Source organism: Triturus cristatus, chromosome 6 (assembly GCF_964204655.1).
Source record: "Triturus cristatus chromosome 6, aTriCri1.1, whole genome shotgun sequence".
NCBI classification, from domain to species: domain Eukaryota; kingdom Metazoa; phylum Chordata; class Amphibia; order Caudata; family Salamandridae; genus Triturus; species Triturus cristatus.
This window is the reverse complement of record NC_140589.1, coordinates 1,676,992,754-1,677,019,345: the sequence shown is the minus strand read 5'-3', so window position 1 is coordinate 1,677,019,345 and position 26,592 is coordinate 1,676,992,754. Positions and strand designations below refer to the sequence as shown.

At 45.3% G+C, this 26,592-nt stretch overlaps 1 protein-coding gene across 2 annotated transcripts in view; it reads right to left on the bottom strand.

The window, feature by feature from the left end:
• Positions 1-6,308: 6,308 nt before the first annotated feature.
• The window catches only part of TRAF5 (TNF receptor associated factor 5), a 242,013-nt gene continuing 221,729 nt past the window's right edge, over positions 6,309-26,592 (bottom strand). Inside the window, exons 10-12 of one of the 2 annotated variants that reach the window (XM_085612843.1) lie at positions 20,332-20,472; positions 17,856-18,024; positions 6,309-7,654 (exon numbers count right to left, since the gene is read on the bottom strand). In XM_085612843.1, the coding sequence (XP_085468969.1) occupies positions 7,077-7,654; positions 17,856-18,024; positions 20,332-20,472 (888 nt within the window). In that variant the 3' untranslated portion in view covers positions 6,309-7,076. The remainder of the gene's footprint in view (positions 7,655-17,855; positions 18,025-20,331; positions 20,473-26,592) is intronic. The other variant, XM_085612844.1, reaches the window with a different exon arrangement.

Sequence of the window (26,592 nt, the reverse complement as noted above, 5' to 3'; positions counted from 1 at the left end):
TAATTACAAAGAATAGCATAGAATTGTAAGAAGGAAAAAGAGTGGAGAGATACAGAGTAGAGTGGAGCAAAGGTAAAAGAAAGTAGTGCTACAAAGAGGTGAATTAAAGAAGAGAGAGGGAAGATTTAAGTTACGGGGAGAGTTTTAAGAAGGTAACAAAAGCAAAGAAAGAGAGGAATGTAAAACGCATGACGGTGGCTGATACAAATGGATACAGCGATACAGTGAATAGAAGCAAGGGGAATAAAAAGGGACTAGAGTAATAGAGAGAAGAAGGAGGCGAGGAGCTACATGAAGTGCAGAATGGAAATATTAATGGAGAATAGAAAGGCAGGAAGTCGAAAGATACAGGTAGGAATAGGAGAACAGTGGAAGGTGGAAAGTAGGAAGATACAGAGGAAGCGGGAGGAGGGAAGAATGGAGATACACAAGGAAGGATGTAGAGAAACAAGACGAACAGGGAAGTGTAGGGTGAAGTAAAGAGCTATGGGGCAAAGTAAAAGTGGCAGGAGAGATGCTGGAGAAAGGGATAAAGAGCAACGTGGGGAATGTAACTAACAGTGGAGAATGGAGACAAAAGTGGAGAGATGCAGAAGGGGTGAGGCAGAGTGAACTGTAACAAAAGAAAAGAAAGAAGATAGAGATGGAATATGCTACTTACCAGTATGCATCTGTTCTTGGCATGTAGAGCTGCAGAGCCACACACTGAGGATAAGATCGCCATCTGGTGTTGGGCTCGGATGATTGCAGGTTGTTGTTGTCTTCGGAAGAAGTCTTTGGTCACAAGATTGGTGACTCCTCCCCTGGACAACAGTGCGCATGGGCATCCACTCCATCCTCAGATGTTTTTCGCCATGATGGGAAATGATGGAGTGTATAAGAAGTAAAGAGAAAGGATGTCCATGTGTTGTGTCTAATTAAGACAATGCTGGAACGGATACAGGTCCCGGGAGGCGGGTGGGCGTGTGTGGCTCTGCAGCTATACATGCCAAGAACAGATGCATACTGGTAAGTAGCATATTCCGTTCGAGGCATATGAGCTGCAGATCACACACTGAGGATAGACTATATAGCAGTGTCTCCCCTAGCGGTGGTCACCTGTATCAGTTGCAGCAGTTTGGAATAGAGTTTTTAGGACAGCTTGGCCTACTGAAGCTTGTTGTTTGGATTGCACATCCACACAGTAATGCTTAGTGAAGGTGTGTGTAGTAGACCATGTGGCTGCTTTGCAAATGTCTTCTAAGGGGATATTCCCTAAGAATGCCATAGAAGCCCCCATTTTACGCGTGGAGTGCGCCCTAGGGGGAACGGTAAGAGTACATTTAGCTTTTTGGTAACATATTTAGATACATTTGACTATCCATCTGGCGATACCCGATTTGGATATAGGGTTGCCTTTATGTGGTGGCGCGAAAGCAACAAACAGTTGCTTGGTTTTTCGAAAAGGTTTGATTCTGTCGATGTAATACAGTAAGGCTCTTTTAACATCTAAGGTGTGAAGTGCCCTCTCAGCTACTGAGTCTGGATTAGGGAAGAAGAGTGGCAGTTTGACTGACTGGTTTAGATGGAAAGGGGAAATGACTTTAGGGAGGAATTTTGGATTCGTCCTAAGAACCACTTTGTTCCGATGTAGTTGGAGGAAGGGTTCTTCGAGAGTTAAGGCTTGTATTTCACTTACTCTTCGTAGGGATGTGATTGCGATGAGGAAAGCCACTTTCCATGTTGGGAACTGCAGTTCGCATTTGTGCATTGGTTCAAATGAGGGACCCATGAGCCTTGTTAGAACAATATTAAGGTTCCACAACGGGGAAGGTGGTAACCTTGGAGGAATAATTCTTTTAAGACCCTCCATAAATGCTTTAATGGCTGGTACCTTAAAGAGGGACAGGTGTTGTCTATTTTGCAAATAGGCTGCTAATGCCGCTAGGTGAAGACGTATAGAGGAATACGCTAAATTGCATCTTTGCAGGTGTAATAAATAGCAAATGATGTTTTGGATGGAAGCATTCAGTGGTTGGATGTCATTGTTAGCGCAGTAAATGGCAAATCGTTTCCATTTTGCTGCATAGCATGCCCTAGTAGTAGGTCTCCTAGCTTCTTTAATGATATGCATACAGTCTGGAGGAAGGTTGAGGTACCCGAACTCCAAGACTTCAGGAGCCAGATTGCCAAGTTCAGTGTTTGAGGATCTGGGTGTCTGATTTCTCCAAGGTTCTGGGTTAGAAGTTCCGGGGAGAGATGCAGTTTTTGATGTGGAACTAGTGATAGTTCCAAAAGTGTGGTGAACCAGGGTTGACGTGCCCAAGTGGGAGCCACTAGGATGAGTGTTAGCGACTGTTGTTTCCGTTTGCGTACCACAAATGGAATGAGTGGGAGAGGCGGAAAAGCGTACGCAAATCTGCCTGACCAGTTCATCCATATTGCATTGCCCTTTGACCGTGGGTGTGGGAACCTGGCGGCGAAGGTTGGGCATTTTGCATTTTCTTGTGTGGCGAACAGGTCTATGTCTGGTTGTCCCCACTTTTGGAAGAATGGGAGTAAGACTTTGGGGTGTAGTTCCCATTCGTGTATCTGCTGTGTGTGGCGACTTAAGAGGTCGGCCACCTGGTTCTGAACCCCTGGGAGGTGTTCTGCTAGCAGGTAGATGTTTTGGGGAATCGCCCATCTCCAAATTTGCTGCGCCAGTTGGGACAGTTGTAGAGAATGTGTCCCTCCTTGTTTCTGTATGTAATACATTGTGGTCATGTTGTCCGTGCGTATGAGGACAGTCTTGTTTTGTAGATGCACTTGGAAGGATTTCAGTGCTAGGAACACCGCTAGAAGTTCTAGGTGATTGATGTGGAGCCGTTTTTGTTGAGTGGTCCACCTTCCCTGAGTGGTGTGTTGAAGGAGGTGGGCTCCCCACCCCGTGAGAGATGCGTCGGTGGTCAGCACAACTTGTGAAAGAGGGTCCAAGAACGGCCGCCCTTTGGACAGGTTGATGGTGTTCCACCACTTCAGCGAGCGGAGTGAGCGGCTGTCCACCAACACCAGATCGGTAAGTTGTCCATGGGCCTGGTTCCACTGTTGTGCTAGACATTCCTGTAAGGGACGCATTTGAAGGCGTGCGTAGGGTACTATGGCGATGCATGACGCCATCATGCCTAAGAGTTGCATGAACACTCTTGCGGGGAGAGAGTGTTGTGTTTGAAATGTTTTGATGAGACTCTGTATGTTGGCTATCCTGGCTATGCTGGGATAAGCTACGGCTTTGGCTGTGTCTATGGTGGCTCCCAGGTATTGTTGTACTTGGGAGGGTTGTAGTTGAGACTTGGGATAGTTGATGGTAAATCCCAAGTTGTGTAGGGTGTGAATAGTGCGGTGAGTGTGGAGAACGCATTTGTCTAGAGTGTTGGCTTTTATGAGCCAATCGTCCAGATAGGGGAAGACATGGATTTCTGGTCTCCTGAGGTATGCTGCCACAACTGCCAAGCATTTGGTGAACACCCTGGGTGCAGTTGTTACTCCGAATGGGAGAACTGTAAACTGATAGTGTTGACCGTCTACCACGAATCGTAGATACTTCCTGTGAGCGGGATGCATAGGGATGTGAAAATATGCGTCCTTGAGGTCTAATGTGGCAAGGAAGTCTCCTTGTTGAAGTAATGGAAGGACCTGTTGGAGAGTGATCATGTGGAAATGATCCGATTGTATGTACTGGTTTAGTAGTCTGAGGTCCAGTATGGGTCTTAAGGTTTTGTCCTTTTTGGGAATGAGGAAGTATAGGGAATATACTCCTGTGCCCGGATGTTGTAGCGGAACAGGTTCTATTGCGTGTTTTTGAAGCAAAGACTGTATTTCTTGTTTGAGGAGCGTGAGGTGGTGAGACGTCATGGGACGGTGCCTGGGTGGTATGTTTGGGGGTGGGTTTATGAGTTCGAGGCAGTAGCCAGACTGGATAATTTGTCTTACCCATCTGTCTGTAGTGGTGGTATTCCAGACAGGTAGGAACTGTTGAAGTCTTCCCCCGACCGGAGTGGAATGGTCTGGGGGGAGTAGTGGCGAGTCACTGTTTGGTGGCTGTAGAGGTGCGGGTGTTGTTGTTGTTGCCCCGTCCTCGGCCTTTAGTATTGTTTCCCCGATAACCTCCTCTAAAATATCCTCTGTTAGGGGATGTTTGACCTGATGCTTTGAAGGTGGAAGAGTTGTCTGTTCCGACATTTTTGGAAGCTCCTCTATAAAAGGAGCGACGAAAGGAGCCTCTGGGTTGAGTAGACTGCAATGCTCCCATAGATTTGGCAGTCTCATTATCTTTCTTCATTTCTTCTAGGGCAGTGTCTACTGCAGGGCCGAATAGTTGCTCCTGATTAAAGGGTTGAGCAAGAATGGTGGTTTGGACTTCCGGCTTGAAGCCGGAAATGCGCAGCCATGCGTGGCGTCTAAGCAATACGCTTGTGTTGACTGCCCTAGAGGCGGTGTCCGCTGTGTCTAATGCACATTTAATGGAGGCATTGGATATTAGTTTGCCCTCTTGGATGAGGTCAGTAGCCTGCGTTTTGAACGGTTCAGGCAGGTGTTGCAAGAGATCCTCTAATTGATCATAATGGGCTCTATCATAACGAGCCAATAGGGCTTGTGTATTTGCAATACGCCAGTGGTTAGCAGCTTGAGCGGCAACCCTTTTGCCGGAAGCCTCCAGGAGTTTAGACTCTTTGTCTGGGGGTGGCGTGTCTCCGGTTGTTTGGGAGTTCGACTGTTTTCTGGCATTTGATACGACTAGTGAGTCTAGGGGGAGTTGCGCCTTGATGTACGCAGGATCTTGGGGCGCCGGTCTATATTTTTTTTCTATTCTGGGGTTGAGAACCCAGGCTCTGACAGGGTCTTTAAAAACCTCATTGGCATGCTTTATCACTCCCTTAATCATGGGTAGAATGTGAACTGTTTTCTGCGACTGCTCAAAGGTGTTGAGTAGAAAATCATCTTCAGGAGTGTCGGTGTGCATGGTGACACCATGAAACGATGCTGCTCTGTTTATAAGCTGACCGAACCCTAAATGGTCATCAGGAGGGGAGGGTTTCGAGGGGTATGGAGTGGGGTCAGGCATATCAGGCATAGGGTAAGTCCAGTCATCTACTGGTGCTGTGTCCGGGAGTGTAAAGGGATCAGTAGGATCAGGGTCTCCCCCTCCCCCTAAATCATCATCATCCTGTGGAGGTGGTGTGTGAGAAGGAGATGGTAGAGGTGAAGGCGGTGGGGGTGGGGGGGATGGAATAGGAGGTAATGTAGGAGAGGAAGGACGTATGGGTGAAGTGGCACAGTCCTTCTTCTTTGGAGGTGGTGGAGGAGGTGTTGTGTCCAGCTTCCTTTTCTTGTAGGGCACCGCTGTGACATGTCCAGTTTTGGGATTTATGTAAATCCGTTTTTGCCTTGGATCAGGCCGAAAGAGTTCCTCACTGTCCGAAGGCGGCTTTGGCGCCGACATTTTTGGTTCCGATTTCGATTTTTGTTCTTTATGGACTTGTTTTGGCACCGAGGATGTTTTTGGTGCCAAAGAACTTTTCGGTTCCGGTGGAATTTTCGGTGCCGAAGAACCTTACGGTGCCGACGAGCCTTTCGGTGTCGGTGGAGACCTCGGCGCCGAAGAACGTTTCGGTGCCGGTGGAGATGTCGGCGCCGAGTGACGTTTCGGGGCCGATGGAGATTTGGGTCTCGGAGCCTGCTTCGGTGCCGAAGGTATTATAGGCACAATGACATGAGGTTTGCTCGAGCCCGAGCCACCTGCAGGCTTACTTTTCTTCGGAGCCGGGCCCGGGGCTTCTGAAGATGTTTTGGGATAGCTACTGGGCCCAGGTGGCAGAGTCTTGACCAATGTCTTTTTGGGTGGTGTTGGGGTGGGGGGCTGGTACTCACAGGCTGCCTAGATCAGAATCGTCGGCCTCTGACACGATCTGGAGATCTTCGGAGTCATCGTCAGGGACATCCAGTGCAAAGATGTCTTCTGGTTCCGGAACCGGCTTGGCCATGATATGGCGTCGAGCTCTTCGGTCCCGGATAGTTTTCTTCGAACGGAATGCGGCGCAGGCTGGACAGCTGGATTTGTTGTGGTCTGGTGAAAGGCACAAATTACAGACCTCGTGGTGATCGCTATGAGGGAACTTTGCTCCACATTGGGGGCATTTTTTAAAAGGTGTCCTTTCCATCAGCCGCGTCCGGAGTCGGTCCGATATGGATTTCGACGTTGAGTTTTCAAATTTTGAGAGTTGTAGTGATTGCTATAAGTTTTCTGCTGGAGCGGAAAAAAGTTCATCCGAACCCAATGGCGGAAAAAAACAATCTGAGGATGGAGTGGATGCCCATGCGCACTGTTGTCCAGGGGAGGAGTCACCAATCTCGTGACCAAAGACTTCTTCCAAAGACAACAACAACCTGCAATCATCCGAGCCCAACACCAGATGGCGATCTTATCCTCAGTGTGTGATTTGCAGCTCATATGCCTCGAACATTATGTTTATAAGACAGCATTCACTCATGCTAAATATTCACAAACATACAAGATTTCATATTACATAGCTTCCCATGATACAGCAGGGGCGTATCTATCAGTGGAGCAGTCAGTGTTGTGCAACCGGTCCAGAGGGGCAGGGGACCCGTCCTGCCTGCATTGGCAGCCGTTTTCCCAGTGCCTTCCAGGGGTCTGACTTTGTGTTTACTCTAAGAGTAAGAGGAGAAGGAGAGCAGAGAGAGATTGAGGAGAACAGATAGGTAGGAGTAAAGGGGAGGGAGGGACAGTGGGGAATGTAACCATCAATGGTTACTGGAGGGATGTGGGGAACACTGGAAGGAAGCATGAGAAAACGGAAGTAAGGGAGGGACTGGAGATATTCAGGGAATGAAGTAGGGTAGGAGTAGTGGAGAGGTAAAGGGGGGCTGGAGCCTTGCTTTCATTATGCAACCAGTGCAATGGTGCAGTGCCCAGGAGTGTGTGGTGCCCACTACACCCAAATTTTACTAACCACTGAGATGGTGGGTCCATTTTTCTTACTTTCATTAGGGCCCATAGGGACTTACTGAATTTCTGTAATACACAACAAGTAGGACTAGAGTTCCTCAAGGTCAGTAAGATCCACAACAATTTTGATGAACAACGCGTCGTCCTTAATGTATGAGTTTGTTGCGTCTTCCAGCACGCAATGCGACACGAAGCGTGGGCATCCTGAGGCAATGTTCATCTCTCCTTCTGGCCTTCTGAAGCTGCTGCTGTTTGGGGCAGGCTTGAACACGCTCACAAGGTGGTTTTTCTTCTTACTCTGGTCCAACAGCATCAGAGTGACCCTCTGCTTGAATGGCCATGGTAGGAGGGAGTCATACTCCCCTCTCATGACCACGAAGTAGAGTGACATATGTTCTCCTTTGCCAGACCCGTCCCCATTGAGGTATGCTCGGGCGCACAACCGGTACCCACTGCGGCTGGTATAGAAAGGCTGACTGAAGATGGATGGAGTCCGTCCTTCGGTGGCTTCTCGCTTCTTTTTCTTGTACTCTAGTATTTTCCAGATAAGTTTCCCGTCGTAGCAGGTACTTTCCAGAAGCTTGAATCTTTCCTCGTTGCTGCATAACTGCACCTTGTGAACACTAAGGAGGTCATTGTGTCTTTCAGACTGCAATTCCAGACCAACTGGAGAAAATAAAATAAAATGCAGTTTTAATAATAATATACCGCCCTTCTGCAATTTATATGCACTGTATATAACAAACATTTCCATTACCCCATAGAGAAGCATGTTCAATTTTAAAAGAAATCATAGCCTGCTACTAGGGCAAAAAGAATCTGTGTGTGTATTGTACTGTTTTTTCTTGCCATGAGTATTTGCTTTTATATATAAACAATTTGCAATATTTGTAATTTTGTAAATTTTTATGACGTTTCCATAAAAATAAGCTAAAAGCCTAATTTATGATGTTCAGGTTAGTATTTACGCCGGTGATTTATGGAATACATGTGGGATTAAAGTAATGCACTACACCAATGACACAGAGGGAGCAAAACGCCACTGAGTGTCCCGTTGCTAGATGTGCAATGAGTGATGCGCTTCCGGAATCAGGTACTGCTCCTTCCAAGAGTGGACGGTGAGGAAACAAACTTTCTCTGTGCATCAACTGTGTGCTAGGGAGGACCAAAACAGGGCTAATTCCTCTCCAGGAAGCAACCTTGAAATTAAATTTCATTTACATGTTATAGCTCTAAAATACACCAGAAACACCCGTCACTTTTTTGTTGTGCAAAAATGAGGTGAAAAGGGATATAAAATAATCTTTCCCAGTTTGTGAGTTGTTAATGCAGCTACTTCTCTCTGCAATGAGAACAAACTGCAGCGGTCTCCTTTGCATGATATATATGCCAAAAGAAGGCCAAGTTGTGTGTATTAGTCCACACCATAAAAATAAGGAGTCTGCATTAGAAGTTGGATTTGCACCAACAGATGTAGTATATCTGTGTGAAATTTGCTACATTTGTAGGGAAACAAAAGCTTGAACTATCTGACCCATCATAATGCAAAACCAATTCAAAGTTCACTGAAATGTAAGACAATCAACAATGACCAAGATGAATCTAAATGGCTAATCAAACATTCACTACTGTAAAACCTGAACTCCAGCATTTCCTTCCAGTTACATTCTTTAGGGTATCCTCAACCAGGGTGACACAGCCAGAAACTGCATGGGTTTGGCTGGATACATGAAGTGTTCAATACCCTGATGCAGCTCTACATGGCCCTTCTACAATAGAGGACTGAAACTTATGATCGACTGTCTATATAACTATGAACCCAGCAGTGGACATAGATCAGCCCATCACCATTTTCTTACACACAGAAAACAAAAAAGCCAATAATGGAAGTCGGTATTTCTCTTACGTTACAGCTACATTCCAGAATGTTATTACATTAACCCTAAGGAGAAACAAACTTAGGTATCCTTTAGGAAAAAAATAGAAAACGTTTTGTACACTCTGTGAATTTATTATTCTCGGTGGGTATCTATGTACCTGAGGTCTTTAGCACCAAGGAGCCCCTGGAGGTGTTTGTGCTCTTTGCTAAAATACTTAACATTATCATTCAAAGGGTTTCAGAAGGCACATGTGTCGATACTATCACATACCCGTGACAAATCCTCCAAATATTCCTTGTAATCCTATCACAGAATTCTGACGAATCGAGGCCGGTTCTATTTTTGAGAGTTGAGATGACGATAGGTCACTAATTTCGAGCAGTCTGTGGGTGAAACAGAAACTCAGTGGCACATCAATACTTTAAAGCGGTGTATGGGTGAGACAGTAACTCCAATGCAAAGGGATTCATTTTCTTTAGTCTTATATCCATCTGCTTCACACTTGCAGCTCAACGGAACGACTTCCAACCTGGCAGAACTGGGTTCGAGCCTCGGTAACAACGCTAAACCTCCTGTGATTCTGGGCAAATCACTTAACCTCCCCGTGCCTAACAAAATTAAACAAGCATTAAAAATGCAATAGGTTTCGCCTTTCATTAAGTTAAAGCCATTTGCTTTGCTATACAATACCATAAGTAAAGCAAATGGCTTTAACTTAATCAAAGGCGAGACCTATTGCATTTTCAATGCTTGTTGTAAATTATACTTTTTTTTGTATTGAAGCTGTACACGAGGACACATTCATTTGTAGTAGGCACGGGAAGAGGATGTAATTTGCCCCGAATCACAGGTTGCTGAGCTGACTCAGAGATTAGAACCTGGGTCTCCAGTTTTAAAGTTGCCTGCTCTGCACTTTAAGCCTCCTGGGTGACAGATTGTTAAGGGGCGCACCACTGCCTTTTCCACCCTAGGGAGCTGTATGTTTTTGGCACTGCGGTACGACAAAAGCGCATACAGCCGGAAAATAAATGGCTCCCACAGACAAACAATTTTGCGCTCATTTCAAAAGGGGACAAACAGTTCATCCAGACAGCTGAAGCTTGTTTAGCTGACATCATAGACAACATACCAGAATGTACCTGTGCATGTTCCATGCCATGGCATACATGACGTCATCAGTCAGCCAGGGTGTAGCTATTGTTAGTGCAGCAGGTGCAGTGGCACCGGGTCATGAGTAGCCCACAGAGTACCAATTGCTGTTGAGTTTTACAGTGGAAGCATAGGTCATGGTCAAAGGTCATGGGGTCCATTCGCTGCAACTTTGCTATAAAAGTGCAGTAATTCACGGTTTTCCTCCTAACATCGCTAAAATTGGTGGGATTGCTCAATTTTGTGGTGTTCAAAAGTAAAAGTAAAAGTGCTAGTGCAGAAATACAACGTATGGTTGAGTGAAACACAGCATGGACATGTCGCAACCTACTTGGCAGTCACGTGAATCCTGGTTAATCCAAACATAGATTTCAAACTCCCTAACTTCTGACAGTGGTTAAAATAGTAACTACTCTCCAAGTGACAGTAAAATGAAAGCCCTGTGCCGTTGTTGGTAAGAATGAGGTTTTACTTTGTAGTTAACATCAGTGTAATTGTGGGTAACCGTTTCCATCAAGCTGCTCTTATCTTGGAAGCGCTTTCAAATGCGCACTCACGTAGTTGCTAAAGAAAGAAGGGTGTGCGCGCCAAGGAGTCTGTGGCAGTGTGAGCAGTTCCTTTAAGTTTCAATGTGCATTTTATTGCCGAGAAAAGTAACATTTGTCATCAGGCTACCCTTATCCAGGAAAGTCTTTGAAATGCACACACACGTAAATGCTAAAAGAAATAAGGGTGCATGGACAAAGAAGTTTGTGTCAGTGTGAGCAGTTTATATGGTTTGTGTTTTGTTGTATTGAAGCTATAAACAAGGAAACATTCCTTTTTAGTAAGCACGGGAAGATGAAGTTGCTTGCCCAGAATCACAGGATGCTGAGCCGACGCCGAGACTGGACAGGTGTAATACACACAAAAGTGCTATGACCATCTATCAGCAGTGATTAGAAAACATAACAAGAATAATTGAGATCATGAACATCAAATATCACAAGTCTTGCCTCGGAAAGTAGCCACAAGTGCAAGTTCCCAAAAATCATCTTTCCTTGGCACATCACCAACAAGGAAGACAAAAGTAGCGTGTGTCTTCCCGTGGGCTCGAGCTGCTGTACTCAGTCTCGCGCCCAGATTGAAGTGTCACTTTAATCTTGCTAAACGCGTGCTTTGAAGCGGCAATGGGCGGGGGAGCGCATTCCAGGCGGGGGAGCGGACCCTTTGAAGTAGGTGTACGCGCCAGTGGGCTGAAGCGCTTCCCAAAAGTGGATTGCATGGCGGCACGATGCACGTGATTGTGCGCGTGCTCGCCATGCAGTCCACTTTTGGGAGCACTTTGAAATGCCCCTTTACTAGAGTCTCGCATAGCGATTGCTATCGCAATAGCTAGGCGAGACCTAAAAATGAATGTGTGTCCTCATGTACAAAACGTAACTGGTGCTATGTAAAGCGCTCTGATATCTGATTGGTTTCGGGTCAAGTTCGCTCTATATAAAACTCTGCTAAAGCTCCTAAACCAAAGCAGCGTGTGCACATACATAACATTCGGAGCTGTTGTTTCTCTCTTTTATGGGTTCTACACCAATCAACTCTGGATTCGAGTTTTAAATAATTATAAATAAATCGACTCTGCTTTTCGTTTTGTGATATAGATTGTTTGATTGATAATTGAAGATTCAAAACACTGTAGAACGTATCTGATGCACATGTGTAGAGTTTGGAAAATAAAATTCTACAACGTATGTATGGCTGTGCCTGCGCCTTGTTTTATCCCCTAATCCCTCCCCTACCCCACAGTAGTCAGCTCTTATACCAGTATACAGTTTGTATATCATTAATGGCATTGCTCCCACTAGCGTGCCTATATGTCCAAATTACAATTAAACACTAAAAAACGTATGTCTGGGTCAGGGCCGTTTCTACCATTAGGCAAGACTAGGCGGCCGCCTAGGGCGGCAAAAGGGGAAGGGCGGCAAAATACAAGTTCTTTTACATCTAATTTACAAAGCTGCCAAGGTTTCAGATTGCTATGTGGGCTAGGTCATTAACGAAAGAGTGAAGAAAGACTCAGAAATGAAGAGGGGGTCTATGAAAGAATGTTTAACGCCGTAGAGGAGGCAGGGGCAGAGAGGTCAGGAGCGGGAGGGGTAACAGGGAGAAGGAGGAGATACAGGGAAAGGGGGAGATTGATGGAGGAGGCAAAGATAGAAATAAAGTGTGAAGTGGCGCCGGCGCGCGGGAGGCCTCCGAAAAGTGGTATGCAAGAGGTGAAGCTGCACAAGACAGCAGTGCGACGAGCGCGTGAGGCAGAGAGCGAGGCTAGAGTCCGGCGCAATGCTGGGATCTGGAGTGGGGGCGGTTGGGAAGGAGGGCGCTAGAGGGCCGCGTGGAGAGGACAAGGCTCGGGGACGTGCAGGAGGCACTGCGAGAGACGGCACAGCGGAGCGGGGATAACAGGGGGGAAAGGAAGGCGGGATAGACGGAGGGGGGAGGAGACAGCCAAGGTGTTGCGGTGATTCGGGCGAGAGAGAGGGGTGAAGAGGGCATGGGAACTGTAGGGGGTGCAGGGGGGGGAAAGAGGCGGAAAAGAAGGTTGGGGCCACACAGCCTATTTGAATGTATATGAAGCTAGCGCCGAGAAGGGCAGGGGAGGCGCTAGAAGGGTGGGCAGAGAGGGTCCGAGGAGGAGTGCTCAACGAAGGAGTCACAGCCGACGGCCGTCGGGGCCACCCTTGTAATGTAAATACTGAAGGGAGAGTGGCTAGAGAGGAGGGGGAGCAAAAGAGGAGGCTGGAGAGAACGAGAGGAAAGGAGTTAGGGGCATACAGAGGAGGGGGGCAAAGGAGGCAGAGAGGCAGGGCCTGGGAGAGGACAGGCCATATCGATATGGAGTAGGAAGAGCAGGGTAGTGTGGAAGACCTAGGGGCAGAGACCAGGGGAGGCGGGGGGCTGAAGGTCTGTTGTGGATAGGACTGGCAGAGACATGTAGGCGGGTGTGGAGGTGGTTATGGGGCCTAGTGTGGCGGGTGAAGGTTGCAGACGGGGTAGAAGATAGGGGCAGTGGTGGCAAGGAGGAGGGCTGAAAGTTCAGGGGTAGAGGTCTGCCACATTGAGCTAACCAACACAGGAGCTCCATCTGTGATACTCACAGCACATCTGGCCATGATGCTGCATGGCTCATCCATACAGCGGAGGACTCATCAGCACACCCGGCCATCAGGACAATAGGGATTCCCATTAAACCCTCCCACATATCTGGACATACCTTGGGGCTCATCAGCATATCAGGGCGTCATGCAAGACGTATAGATACAGCATAGGAAACCCAAGAGTCATCAGCACGCTCAGGTATTCAGTTAGACTCGTCATTAGCACCGGTCTGGCTCTAAGAGGCATTAGTATAGCAGTGGACTGAGTAAAACTCATCAGAACTTCCAGACTCATCAGCTGGTAAATCGGCTGCACCAGCACAGCAGGGACACTTAGCAATATATCAGCAAATCAGCCTGTGCTCCAAGACTTTTTAACATTGTAAACACAACCCAGCCTTCCAGGAGGACTCATCAGCACATATGGACACGCTGGCAACTCCTCAACACAGGGCCTGTTGTAAATTACATCACATGCGCAACTGAACTCCGTTGTAAATCTCACCAGCAAATGTCTTGGTTCAGAAAACCAGCTGAAAAGCCCCTGAGCAGAGCAACCAGAATCCACCTCTCATGTCAGTTATGACCCAGGTGAGCTTTTTTTGGGGGGGGTTGAGTTGCTGGGCGTTGAGTCCCAGTGACACCCTCCACCCCCACCGAGTGTTCACTTTTGTTATAGAGAACAGTAAAAATAATATGTCCTTTTTACCAGAGAGAGAGAGAGAGAAATGCAACAGAAAGAGATAACAGAGGTCGAGAGACTTATTGGGGAGGGGTTGATTAGGGGCGCCAGCAGACAACAATAGAAATGGAGGGAGACACCCAGAGAAGGAAAGAGAGTGGCAAGCAGACCGACCAATGGAGTGAGAGAATAGCGGGAAGGGGCACACGGAGAGAGACACAGAGTGAGACAGTGAGAGATGCACCATCGTTTGGGACTGAGGCAGGACAGCTAGTGAGAGGGTTGCAGTGTCTTCTGCTGTGGTTGTAGCTTGCGAGGTGAGTATGACCTTGTTAGATGGGGTGCCAGGTATCTCAGGGGCGTAGTTATTAGTAGTGCAGCATGTGCAGTGGCACCCGTGCACAGTAGTGTGAGGGACCCACTTCACCCTAGTTAGTACTGTTTTTAGTACCAAACCAAGGGATTGGGAGAGGGGTGCAATTTCCTCTCATGCATTAGGACCGATTGGGAGAATTTCAGTGCGGTGATGCGGACCACCACACTGAAATGCGTTAGTCTAATGTCTGATGCGTGATTCTTGACAGGGCTGAATACATTAATTCTTCTAGCCTAGATGACAGGGGGAGAGAATGATGGTAGTAAAAGGGAGGGGGTGGCATTTTTCAATTCTCGCCTAGGGCGGCAAAACACCTAGAAACGGCCCTGGTCTGGGTGCTGCCTATAATTCACTAAGGCAGTTGCCAGGAGAAAGCTTTCGACTAATCTTAATGTGTTTTGAAATTATGTTTTTAACACTGTTTTCCCTCAGTATCCTCTTCATGATAGAAATTGTTTTTAGTGGATTCATGTGTTTGTAACGAATAACAGAATCTACTTGCAGTGTCTGTTTATTTTGCATTGTTTCTCTTTGTAGATGTGGGCAGGGTTGCATAGATTGGTAAAATATGACAGGCAAATGCTTTGTACGTTGAAACCTAACGTATAATTCGACTGTTTCATTGGTGGAAATATATAATGTTGTAAATGTTTAAATAAGCTGAACTATTCCCTGCTCAGGAGAGAGACACCTACTCATAACATAGAATACTCTGTCCGGAGAGGTTTCAGAGCAAGTCTACACTAATCCTCCTACCCCCCCCCCCCCCCCCCCCACAGCACTAATGCAGTGGTGCTGATGCCATCCACACCCAGTGAGCTGCACACAGCCCCCAGCACATCTGGGATCTCGGCCTAAAAGCTTAAAGACTCCTTTTATATCTCTCTTAACAACTGCTCCTTGCTCCTCTCATACATCTATTCTAGCAGACCCGCTCCCACCAGTAACAGGTCAGATAACCTCAGTTAGCTCCATTCACTGCAGCCACTGAGGAAGAAGAGAGGGAAACACATACACCACACATGCACTCACTTCACCCACACTTAAACCTATAGTTAAATCGCAAATCCTTCAAATAAAGAAGAAGGGGAAATCCCTGAATTTGGCTCATTGTTGCATAACCCAAATATAGGGCCATATGTAGGTGGGCTAATACCGGTCGGTAACGTCCGAAAATCGGTACATTTCCCGTTACCGACCGGTATTTAGCCCTTTGCGATGTAGGAGGCTGGATTTAAGGATTCGGTAATTTACCGATTCGTTATTTTAAGGAATCGGTAAATTACCGAATCCTTAAATCCTATGTAGGGAGCACTCAAGTGAGTGCATTTTTGGTTTAAGGATTCGTTATTTACCACCAACTACAGGTTGGTGGTAAATACCGAATACCTTTTAAAAAGCAATTTTGTGCTTTTTTAAAAGTGCCATGTGGCATGTATGTGCGCCACATGTGCACACATGCACGATTCAGGGGTGCAACAGGGTGTCAATGTGACACCCTGCCACCCTTGAATATGCTCCCCCTATTACCAAATCGGTATTTCCCGAATCGGTAATAGTGAATGGCTTCCCATTCATTCCTATGGGCTTCCAGGCCCATAGGAATGAATGGGAAGGTATTCCTTATTACCGATTCGGTAAATACCGAATCGGTAATAACGAATATTACCGAATCGGTAAAATTTACCGATTTTTTACCTACATTCTATTTACTGATTCTTAAATACCGAATAGGTAAAATACGGTATTTAGGAATCGGTAAATAGAAATTACCTACATATGGCCCATAGTCATCAAAAACACCTGGAGACCATGATGGTGCTCAAGTGGTTCACACAGAAATATTTGGTCATGCTGGCATGTCCTTAATCATCTTATGTGAGTTCACAGGCCAAGTTGCAAAACATGTTAGACATCTAAACTGGAAAGACATTAATTGTGTATCCCCTAAAGAGAGAAAACAAAAAATGCATTCACAAATATTCAGTCTAGCCAACAACATCAAAGATTATAACTGCACAAAGAAAGCATGTGGGTAGTCCAAATAGCTGTACAACTAATCTCCTTGTCAGGTACAAATATTGTAGACCCAAGAAATCCTCGTTAATCGGTGTTGACAGAGTATGGATCCCGTAGACGAAGACTATATTGGTACATTCACCGAATGAGAGATAATTGAGTTCTAGAATACGCTGCAGCTTAGGTAACCTTGCCTGTCAGGAACATCCCATCTTTAGACAAAAAGCCTATGAGATGGTCTTTATGTCTTTAGTTGGTGAGAATAGAAATTCAGAGCTAACTTTATTTTCAAACTGTAAAGTGTTTTATTGGCCAGAGTGGAGGAACAGCCCGAGAAAACCATTGGAATTAATATTTCCTGATTGATATGAAAAGCTGACTTAGGGCCAGATGTAGGTAAAATCAAATTTGCGAATCCTTAATAGCGAATTGTACCGATTCGCTATTAAGGACTCGCAAAATTGAATGTAGGTAAGAATCGCTAAAATATTAGCGATTCCTTAACATTCCTTAATAAAGAATTGCAAATTGAGATTAGGTAATAAGGATTACCTACCCATTCATTCCTATGGGCTAGGAGGCCCATAGGAATGAATGGGAAGATATTCACTATTAGCGATTCGCTATTAAAGAATGGCAAATAGCGGGCGCTATTTCAAGGGTGCCAGGGTGTCAAAAGGACACCCTGTTGCACCCCTGAAATGTGCATGTGTGCACATGTGGTGCACATACATTCCCTAAGGGCATGAATGTGTGCCACATGGCACTTTAAAAAAGCAAAAAATTGCTTTTTTAAATGAAATCGCTAATTACCACCAACTTGAATTTTGTGGTAATTTGCGATTCCTTAAGGCTAAAGTGCACTTACGTTTGTGCTACTTACATTGCATTTAAGGAATCTCAATTTCCGATTCCTTAAATGCAAGAGCAAAATAAGGAATCGCAATTTTGCGATTCCTTATTTTGCTAGTAGGTTTAAAGTCACCTACATTGCTCGCAGCCAAATACGATAGCAAACGCTGGAATTCTGCTAATTTCAGCGTTACCGATTGCTATTTGGCCACCTACATCTGGCCCAAGACCTCTGTAAAGATGGACGGAATTCATTAGGTCTGGAAAAAAAGTAGGATTACACAGCACAAAGATCTTGGACTTTCACAATTATTTTGCTGAGTTACAGCACTTCGATGCCCTTTTTGGTGAGGATGTTTCATTTTAATATATTTCAGAATAAGTAAAAAATAAATAAAGCCACAACTGTGCCTTTCCACGACTCGCTTTCTATTGCACAGATTTAATCAAACATATAAGATTACATTTTCCCACTAGCGTCAAGGTGAATAAAATACAGGAAAGACAAGGATTTTCCATTTCTATGAAAAAACCGTGGCAATATCAACTTCCTGACATTCAAGGAAAGCCCTGAAAAGATACTTGGCTGCAGGTCCTCTGGTTTACTTCAAAGGTAATTTTCCTTCAGGCTGCGAAGAACCTGAGAACTTGTGTTCTGTAAGGTGTGAAGAATTACCCCTATCAACCCTCCCCACGCCCTCACGGCGCGCTTTGGTGCAGCCTCTGCAGAGTGTGAACGCTATCTACAAGAAATAATAAAATGGAACCCTACCTAAGCGATGCTCGTAGGTTTCCATTAATGCAAGCTTTCCCTTGACGTCTTCTACGGTGTCCAGCACAGGCCTCAGGTCCAGCCGACTCTGCTCCTGGGCCACTCTCTGGACGAGCTGCTTCACCTCACTTTCCAGCCACACTGAGTTGTCAATACGGTTAGCCAAGATCTTTACATCCGGTGTGGGGGCGGAGCCATTGACAACATCAAAAAAAGGAGAAGCTACGTCATATTACGGAACACCCCAAAGACCCAGTGTCTCATTACTTTATGTTACAAGTCATTTTCTTGTGCAACAAATAATGGCATTAAAATCTACAACACAAAATAGTTCTAATTAAATAATGAATCTAGTTTGAGAATACACAGGCACATGCATCAAAAGAAAAACCGGTCGCAAACGGGCAGAGTCTCAGAATCTGCCCCTTTGAAACCGGTATTTTTGCATTTGGGGTGCATCATCCCAAATGCAAAAATCGCAATTTAAGTAATCTCTAAATTGCGATTACTTAAATTGTGATTGCATTTAAGGAATCGCAAATTGAGATTCCTTAAATGCAATGCATTAAAGTAAAAGAATTAGCGATTTTGCTAATAGGAGTTGCAAATTACCATCAATTTGTCCTCGATGGTAATTTGCAAAAACTTTGAAAAATTTACTAAAGTGCATTTTTTCAAAGTTCAATTTTACACACACACATGCCCTTGGGGCATGTGTGTGTGCAAGATGTACTCATATGCAGATTTCAGGGGTGGACAGGGTGTCCTTTTGACACCCTTGCACTCTTGAAATTGCATACGCAATTTGCGAGAACCTATTGGGTACTCGCAAATTGCGAATGCAATTCCCCTTCATTCCTATGGGCCTCAAGGCCCATAGGAATGAATGAGAAGACATTCCTTAATTGCGACTCGCAATTTGCGAGTCGTAATTAAGGAATGTTTAGAAATCGCTATTTTTTTAGCGATTTCTACATGCATAGGCTTTTGCGATTCCTTAATAATCGCAATTAAGGAATCGCAGATGTCTACCTTGATGCATGTACCTGATTATCACATTAATAGCAATGCAATATTCACACTGCAGCAGCAAAGATATTTTGTAACATTTTTTGGCCTAATTGTTTTTCAGACGTGCTGGATTTGGCATCAGAAATCAACAGTTGTTGTGTTTGCAGGCAGCCTGCTTCTTTTCCCCTAAAATCAGCTACTGAACTACACACAAAAGTAGCCCTTAATCAATATCATGCAAGAAACAAGCAATGTAAAGTACACCACCCCCCCCGCAGTTAGGGGCCCTTATTAAAGGTAAGAGCTAATAGGAAGAAGAAGGGGCTGAATGTTGCTCTTAAGCAATGTTTGTTGTATTTTGTAAATGTAAGGTCCACTTACTGCTTAACTGAATGCTTCCTGCAAAGGGGACTGGTCTGGACCAACAAAGGCTGTTGCACGCTCGCTTTGTCATTGTTCGGTGAGACTTTGGGGCAGTGAGCAAAGAAAGAGGACACTCTTGCAGAAATTACAATGCAAAGCGTCTGGATACACCAGGACACTATTTTACTCATGTGGCAAGAACACCGTAGTGCTTATTGTACAAGACCAATTTGGAGACAAACGTACCTATTTTAAGAAAATCAAGCTTTTTAAATAGTAAAGACTGAAAAGGCAAGATGACAGCGCCAAGGAAACTTAGAATATCAACTGTTGGCTGAACAAAAGGCAGAGAAGCCCAAATAACAGGATAGGTATAGAATCTTATGACCGTAATGGTTAGAAATGTAGATTTTGGAAGCTCTTTTTTGGCCCATGAGGGTCAGTATAAAGTGAGTCTCAAAGAGTAACGTATTCCAGAGAAGTGGCCGCTGGAATGTGTCCCTCCGGCATCCATGTAAAACTGGAAAGGCCAGGATTCGTAGAACTTAGCATATATAAATGCCAGAAATGTCCTGATTCCTCTTAAAAGCAGTGCTAGGGAAGGCCAGGAATGGGTAGAATATGTGTCATGCTGGGGACTGAACCCTAATTAAGTGGCGTGGAGCAGCCCTGTCCTCAAGAGAAGCCTGTGGCTGGTATTCCCACACCCTTTCTCTCAGGCCATCAATAGGGCTGTAATTGCTCACCGTCTTGGAGTCTAGCTTAGATTTTGGTAGAAGCGAGTTAAAGACTAAACCCTTCAGGGATATTAGGACGACCCCTACAGTAAGAGTTAAGCTGATTAACATATTAGGAACACTTCGGCAAGTTCGTTACCTCCTACTGCTGCGGTGCAGGCCTATAAGCATAACATGCCTCACTCCTCAGGTCCTAACGCTAATCACAACCTGAGGTTCGAGCTCAGCACAACATGGTGGAATGCACTGGATGGCACCATGGCAGGACGCATGAGTAAAGTAGCCTACGTCAATGGAAGACAGTCTGAAAGGAAGGCACGATACATGAAATAGATGAAATGATTACTTAACAGATAGTTCCATACCTGTGTGCTTGTAGGCAAGTTCCCATTTGTACTAAAGTACTGAATAAACTGTCTGTATTCATTCTCACACCATTTTACTGTATCCGCCAGCTGCTGTATTTTATTCTCTTTCAGTTCAAGATTTTTGTATAAATCAAATATCTGATGGATGAAATACAAAAAGTAAATGGTCAAGGCATTTCCAAACAAAGAACATGATTTTTTAAGATGTAAAGCCTAGATGACTTCCTTTATCTGTACTGTCCTCTCTGTATTTCAGCATACCATGTGGTCTGTACCCCCCAAAAAGCAGTGGTATTAAAAAAACGTTCTTCATATATCCACTGTCATGTTTAAGAAGTTCAAACACAAAAGCGTGCATTTATGCAAAACTGCAATTGGGCTTAAAGAGCTAGATATGATATTTCCCGTAAACATATGCTATAACACTTTACTTTTGGCTAAATGGTTTTCTCTAATAATGCCGTGAAATTATATGTATGCATCTTCGGTGGCAGGAACCAGCGCTCTTTCATGTATAAGAAGTGAAGTTACAATACAATAGAAACTACAGCCGATGGTGACGGTGTGTAAACTTATGATATTTTCTTCATAGCCACAATAGTTGCTTCATGACCTCCCAAGGAACATTTAATAAGCTGGTGCACACTGTTACTCTATACATTGAAGTCAGGTATACACTACCTAGCTGGATAATTGCATAGCTCGCCAAAGACAGTTTGGACTTTCAGGGGCTTATTTATGAGCCCTTGCGTCACTTTTGCGCCGCCGGTGCGTCACTTTTTTGTGACGCACCAGCACGGTTAAAAATGCACCATGTTGCGTCATATTTACAAAGTGACGCATTTGGGTAGATGCGTCACTTTGTAAACCCCTGCGCCACATTATACCTGCGTCAGGTATAATGTATGCAGGGTGGGCGTTTGACGCAAGTAAGCCTCGTAGAAGTGACGCAGTGAAATCTATGAGATTTCACTGCGTCACTTCTAGGACGCAAATGCGTCAAAATCTTACGCCTGCCTCATAGCAGGCGTAAGACTGACGCAGGCACATTGAAATGGGACTTGCCCATGTTAAATTATCCATTGCTGAAGTTGCGTCACTTTTGTGACACACTCCAGCAATGCGCCATTTTTACGCCTACAGATACATCAGAAATACTGACGTATCTGTAACTCCTTGCGACATGATGTGTCATATTGTGAATATGACGCATCCAGCATGTCGCAAGGAGGGCGCATTGAAAAGTGACGCATCGCTGTTTTCACGCAGGGATGCGTCACTTTTCATAAATGAGGCCCTCAGTTTTTACTACTGGTTGAAAGTAGTATAAGAAGGTTTATAGTTATGTGGTTAATGGCTAGGTGGAGGTTGACTGCCACACGCTATTTGTATACTAACACAATTAGGTGTTCACCACCTACTAGCACTTACAATGTAGAAAGCTTGTTTTTGGAATTTTACTTCCTGAAATGAACATAGGGGCCGATTACGATTGCGGAAGGCTCGTCACCGCCAGCCATATGGTGGCGGTCCTTCCGCAACTGTACAGCAATTTTCCCACCCGCCACATTATGATGGCAGAGAGAATCGCGCTTGGACCGTGGCGGATGCAAAGACCGTCCGCCACGGGTCCACCAAAAGCAATCTTACAGGCACTGTCCACCAAATCATGATGCTGGCTACAGCTGGCATGTAATGCTGTGAAATGCACAACACGGCATATTGACAACGCGGCGGGTGCTGCTCTCAGCAGCACCCGCCGCAATGTTAATAATCAAGACCCGACCCCCATGGTGGCGGTCGCATCATGATCGGGTGTGCAGGACCGCCGCATGCACGGCGGACGGTCCCGGTTTACACTATGATGGCGGAGGGACTCAAGTCCGTCCGCCATCCTTATGAGCCCCAAAGTTTGGCTGAGCTCAGTGTCCTACATAGCCTAAAACCCTTTACTCCCAGAAGCCTGACTCCATGTCTTTTCTGATAGATTAGCATTTGGCAGAATATTTGTGTCCTGTTCAAATGAAGGGTCATGGCTTATCCTTGGTGAAAACTCCTACAAGTACCTCAGTACCTTGTTGCTGAAGACCTCATGCAGAGTGAAAAGGCACTGCAATTTCATCCTGGATACCAAAAGTCACAATGGTAAGAAGACCATGCTTGAGGTGGTTGTATTACTTTAGATCGCAGGCGAAACGGACTGCTAATTGTTAGACCGGACAGCCTTTGGGGGTCACCCCAAACTTTCTTGCCTCATATTTTTTCAGATTTCTTCTTGTTGGCTTTAGGACTCTTACAACTGCCAACCACCTCTACAGTGCATTATACTACTACTCTAAAAACATGGTTTGATTGACTTATCCACAACTGGCATATTTAATTTATCTACAAGTCCCTAGCAGAGTGGACTACATGTGCTCAGGGTCTGTGAATTAAATGCTACTAGTGGGTCTGCAGCACTAATTGTGCCACCTACACAAAAAAACACTTTCAACATGTGTCAGGCCTGCCACTTCAGAACCAGTGTGTGCAGTTTTACTGCCATGCCAACCTGGAATTTAAAATCTCCTGCCAAGCTTTAAATTACCCTTTTTAACATACAAATCACCCCTAAGGTAGGCCCTATGTAGCCCATAGGGTAGGTTGCAGTGTAATTAAAAGGTAGGACATATACCTTTAAGTTTTACATATCCTGGTAGTGAAAAACTCCTAAATTCGTTTTTCACTACTTGAGGGTTACCCCTTTCATAGGTTAGCATTGGGACATCCTTACACTTATAAGCTGTAATTCCTGATTGAGAAGGAGTAGATCTGTCATCTTTCACATGAATGGAATGGTAATTATCAATCCTCTTTAGCGGTAAAGATACATTTATCACCACCCTTTTAAAAATGTTGCTTTTAGAGGGATGGCATTTTTCTGCTGTTAGTTGTGTGTGCCTGCAGCCTGTCTTCAAAACACGTCTGGGGGTGAGTGGCAGCTGGACTTTGTGCGCATTCCCTCTAGACAGCAACACACAATGGGAGCTTAGGTGTGACAGAGTGGCCATCCACATCCTGATGGGCCATCCTGGGCATGGAGGTAGGAGCGGACACTTACACACGAATAGGCCGTGTTCTGTCACCACACAAAGGGCTGCATACCCCCTTGTAGTGAGTCTGGAGCCAGAGCTGGGAGGGAGGACCTTTGTGCATTTCAAAGCCCCTCTTTGAAGTCACCTCTACTTAAAAGGCACCACTGGGTATAATTACTGGGTCTCTGAACCCACCAAATCAGACACTACTGGACCTGTGAAAAACTCAGCCAGGAGGGAGGACTGCTGAGCTGCTACAAGGACTGCCACTCTGCTGGACTGCTGCTCTGGAAGAACCGCTTTCCTGCTGTGATGCCCTGCTGCTGTCTGCCCTGCTAAGGAAGAACTGGACTCTTTGACTTGTATCCAGAGTGATCTCCAATGGCATGCTAGCTTGCCTCCTGGTTTAAGACTCAGGGATATCAAAGTCTTACTCCCTGCTCCTGTGCCTGGCCCACTGGAAGTGGATCCAGGTGCTTGTTCCAATGGCTTCGGAGTATCCTCTTCTGCATGAACAGAATCAACGTATCCCTGCAGTTGTAGGAACAGCACCGGCGCATCGCACTTGCAATCAGCGCATCGCCAATGGAACAGATGCATCAGAACCACTGCCGCTGCACTGAGAGATGATCCACGCATCCCCTCAACTGCACTGAGAAACCTGGTGCATCGGCTTTGGAACCAACGCATCTTGCACCCGGCGCTTTACCTTTGGAATTGGCGCTTCGACATCGTGGGATCGACATTGACGAATCACTCAGTTGCACCCCGCATTCTGCTGTTGTAACCAGGATCAAGGTACTTTTGTTCAGTGGGCTTCACGGTCGGCCTGAACTCTTGACTTTTCTCCACTCCAGCGTGACCAAAAAACTCCATAGGCACTTAGTGCTTCTAAGAGCTTTTTTTTCACTTTTAATCTTTAAAAATTCATATCTCGACTTCTACATTTTGGATTTTTGTTGTTTTAGTCTTGTTTTCTTTACAAACTCATCATCTATTTTTCTAAACTGGTGTGGAGTGTTTTTGTGATGTTTGCACTGTTACTGTTTGATGTGTTGTACAAATACTTCACACATTGCCTCTTAGGTTACGCCTGCCTGCGGTGTACCAAGCTACTAGAGGATGAGCACAAATTAATTTATGGTGTTTACCTGATTTACCCTGATTAGGATTTTGTTTCCTGGTTGGAAAGGGTGCATGCCCCTGCCAACCAGAAACCAAATTTCTAACACTAATCTTGCCACTTTGCAGTACATATTGCCAATATAATTGGCCATGCATTTGTCTAACCTCCCCATAATGAGGTATCATATCATTTTTACCCAGTTGTATATTTGAAGAAGTGATTTTCCAAAGCATGGATGCTCGAGGTTGGTTCCCTTAAATAATTAGCTAACTTGAGGGTCACACAGGCGCGGCCCCTCCGTAATAGCGGAGGAAAGTTGCCCCACTGCCAGCAGATGAAAAATAAAATGATAATAAAACAATTTTATTATCATTTATGTATCACAGCCAGAGCCATGGAGTCTTGGCTGGGGCAGGCGGGGCCATGGCAGTGAGGAGTGGTGGGCACTTATAAGTGCGCATGTCAGTGTGGCCAGCTTTCTTAGGCTGGCCAAACAGACATGCACACTTATATTTCTCCAACCCAGCTGTGAAGCACAGCTGGATTGGAGAAAGGCCACAGTTTCCCTGTGCCTGAGCGAGCATCCGACCAGCCCACTCAGGCCAATCCAGGCGCTTCTCTCATGCTAGACGTCAGCGGCAGGTAAGTCTTTTAAAAAATATATATAATATTTCCCTAGCCTGCTGAGCACCGCCCCTCCACTTTAGATTGGCGGCTGCTGCCACTGGGGTCACAGGAGAGATTTAATTTGAGCTTGGAGTGCATTTTTCTCACTTTCTGTTTTCTCTTCTGCCACCAGGCACTAGGATACCTGCCTGGTGCCAATAAACAAAAGGACGTCTTTGGTATCCAATAACAAATATGGGCATTTAGTAACATTGCTCTGGTGTTTGGCTCTCTTTTTCTTGTCTGAGAGATTTGAGTGTCATCTGCATACATGTGAATTACCAACAGGTGTTTAATATGTTGAGTACTGGGTGCATACACATTTTTACTAATAATCAAGATATGATGACCCCCGGTGATGGACCGGGTGTCAGAATTTAATTATACTGGCTTAGAAATGTATCCCCATCCTGTGCATCCTAGTCGCCATTGGTACAAGCAGTTGAGTCAAACACACAAAGAGGCAAAGTAGTTAGGGAGGGTTTCCCTGGGAGAAGCTCAATTAATAACACCGGAGGCTGTATAAAACTTGATTCAAATATTTGTGCTATGCCAGGGGACTTGTGATGACTTCATACCACCCAGTGGAGAAGAATCGGTTACTGGGATTTCACTCTGGGGATGGTGGCTAATGGAGAAAACACACCCTGCTAAGTTGCCTACAATGAATTTCAGACCTTTTAAACATATGTTACTTATTGGTCCCAAAGAAATCTAACAGGCTCCAAAACAGGTACTCAGGGATGCGGTTATTGTATTTTTATTGACAAATGAGGAACTGGAATGTGGCATGAGTGCCTGATACTTTGGTAAGTATTCCACCCAACACCTATCGTTGCTTTAATGTGACGACCTAAGTGCAACTGAGTTGACCAGACGTGGGCCCCGTGCTCCAACCTCATTGATGAGGCCAACATGGGTGGAATCGGTATGGGGTTGCTCCTGGTCTCGATTAGAGGAGACATGGTGTAGCATTTCTAGCTGGTTTGTTCTTACAGGCAAAAAATCAATGGACTACGATGGGACCCAATGATTACCAGTGGCAGAGACATTTGCACACATTATATCCACCACTTTTTGTTGTGTTATTGTATTTTCTGTTTTTGCAAAGCATAGAATGTTTACTGAATCTTTTGAGTCTCTATGTCTTCAGTCACTTTCTTCTTCAGTTAAATATTCCTTGCAAGATTCATGTCCGTGCTACACGAGGGCTCTTTAATATCTTGGGCAGTGGCGGCCGGCACGGATCGGGGGTGGCAAAGCTGGGTTTAGGGTGTGGGATAAGGGGGTGTAAATAAAGAAAAAAAAACTTACCACGTCTCTCTTCTGTCGTCACTCTGTCGTCTCTTCCGGTTGGAACAGAACAGGAAGCACCCAGGCTCCCCTAAGCCA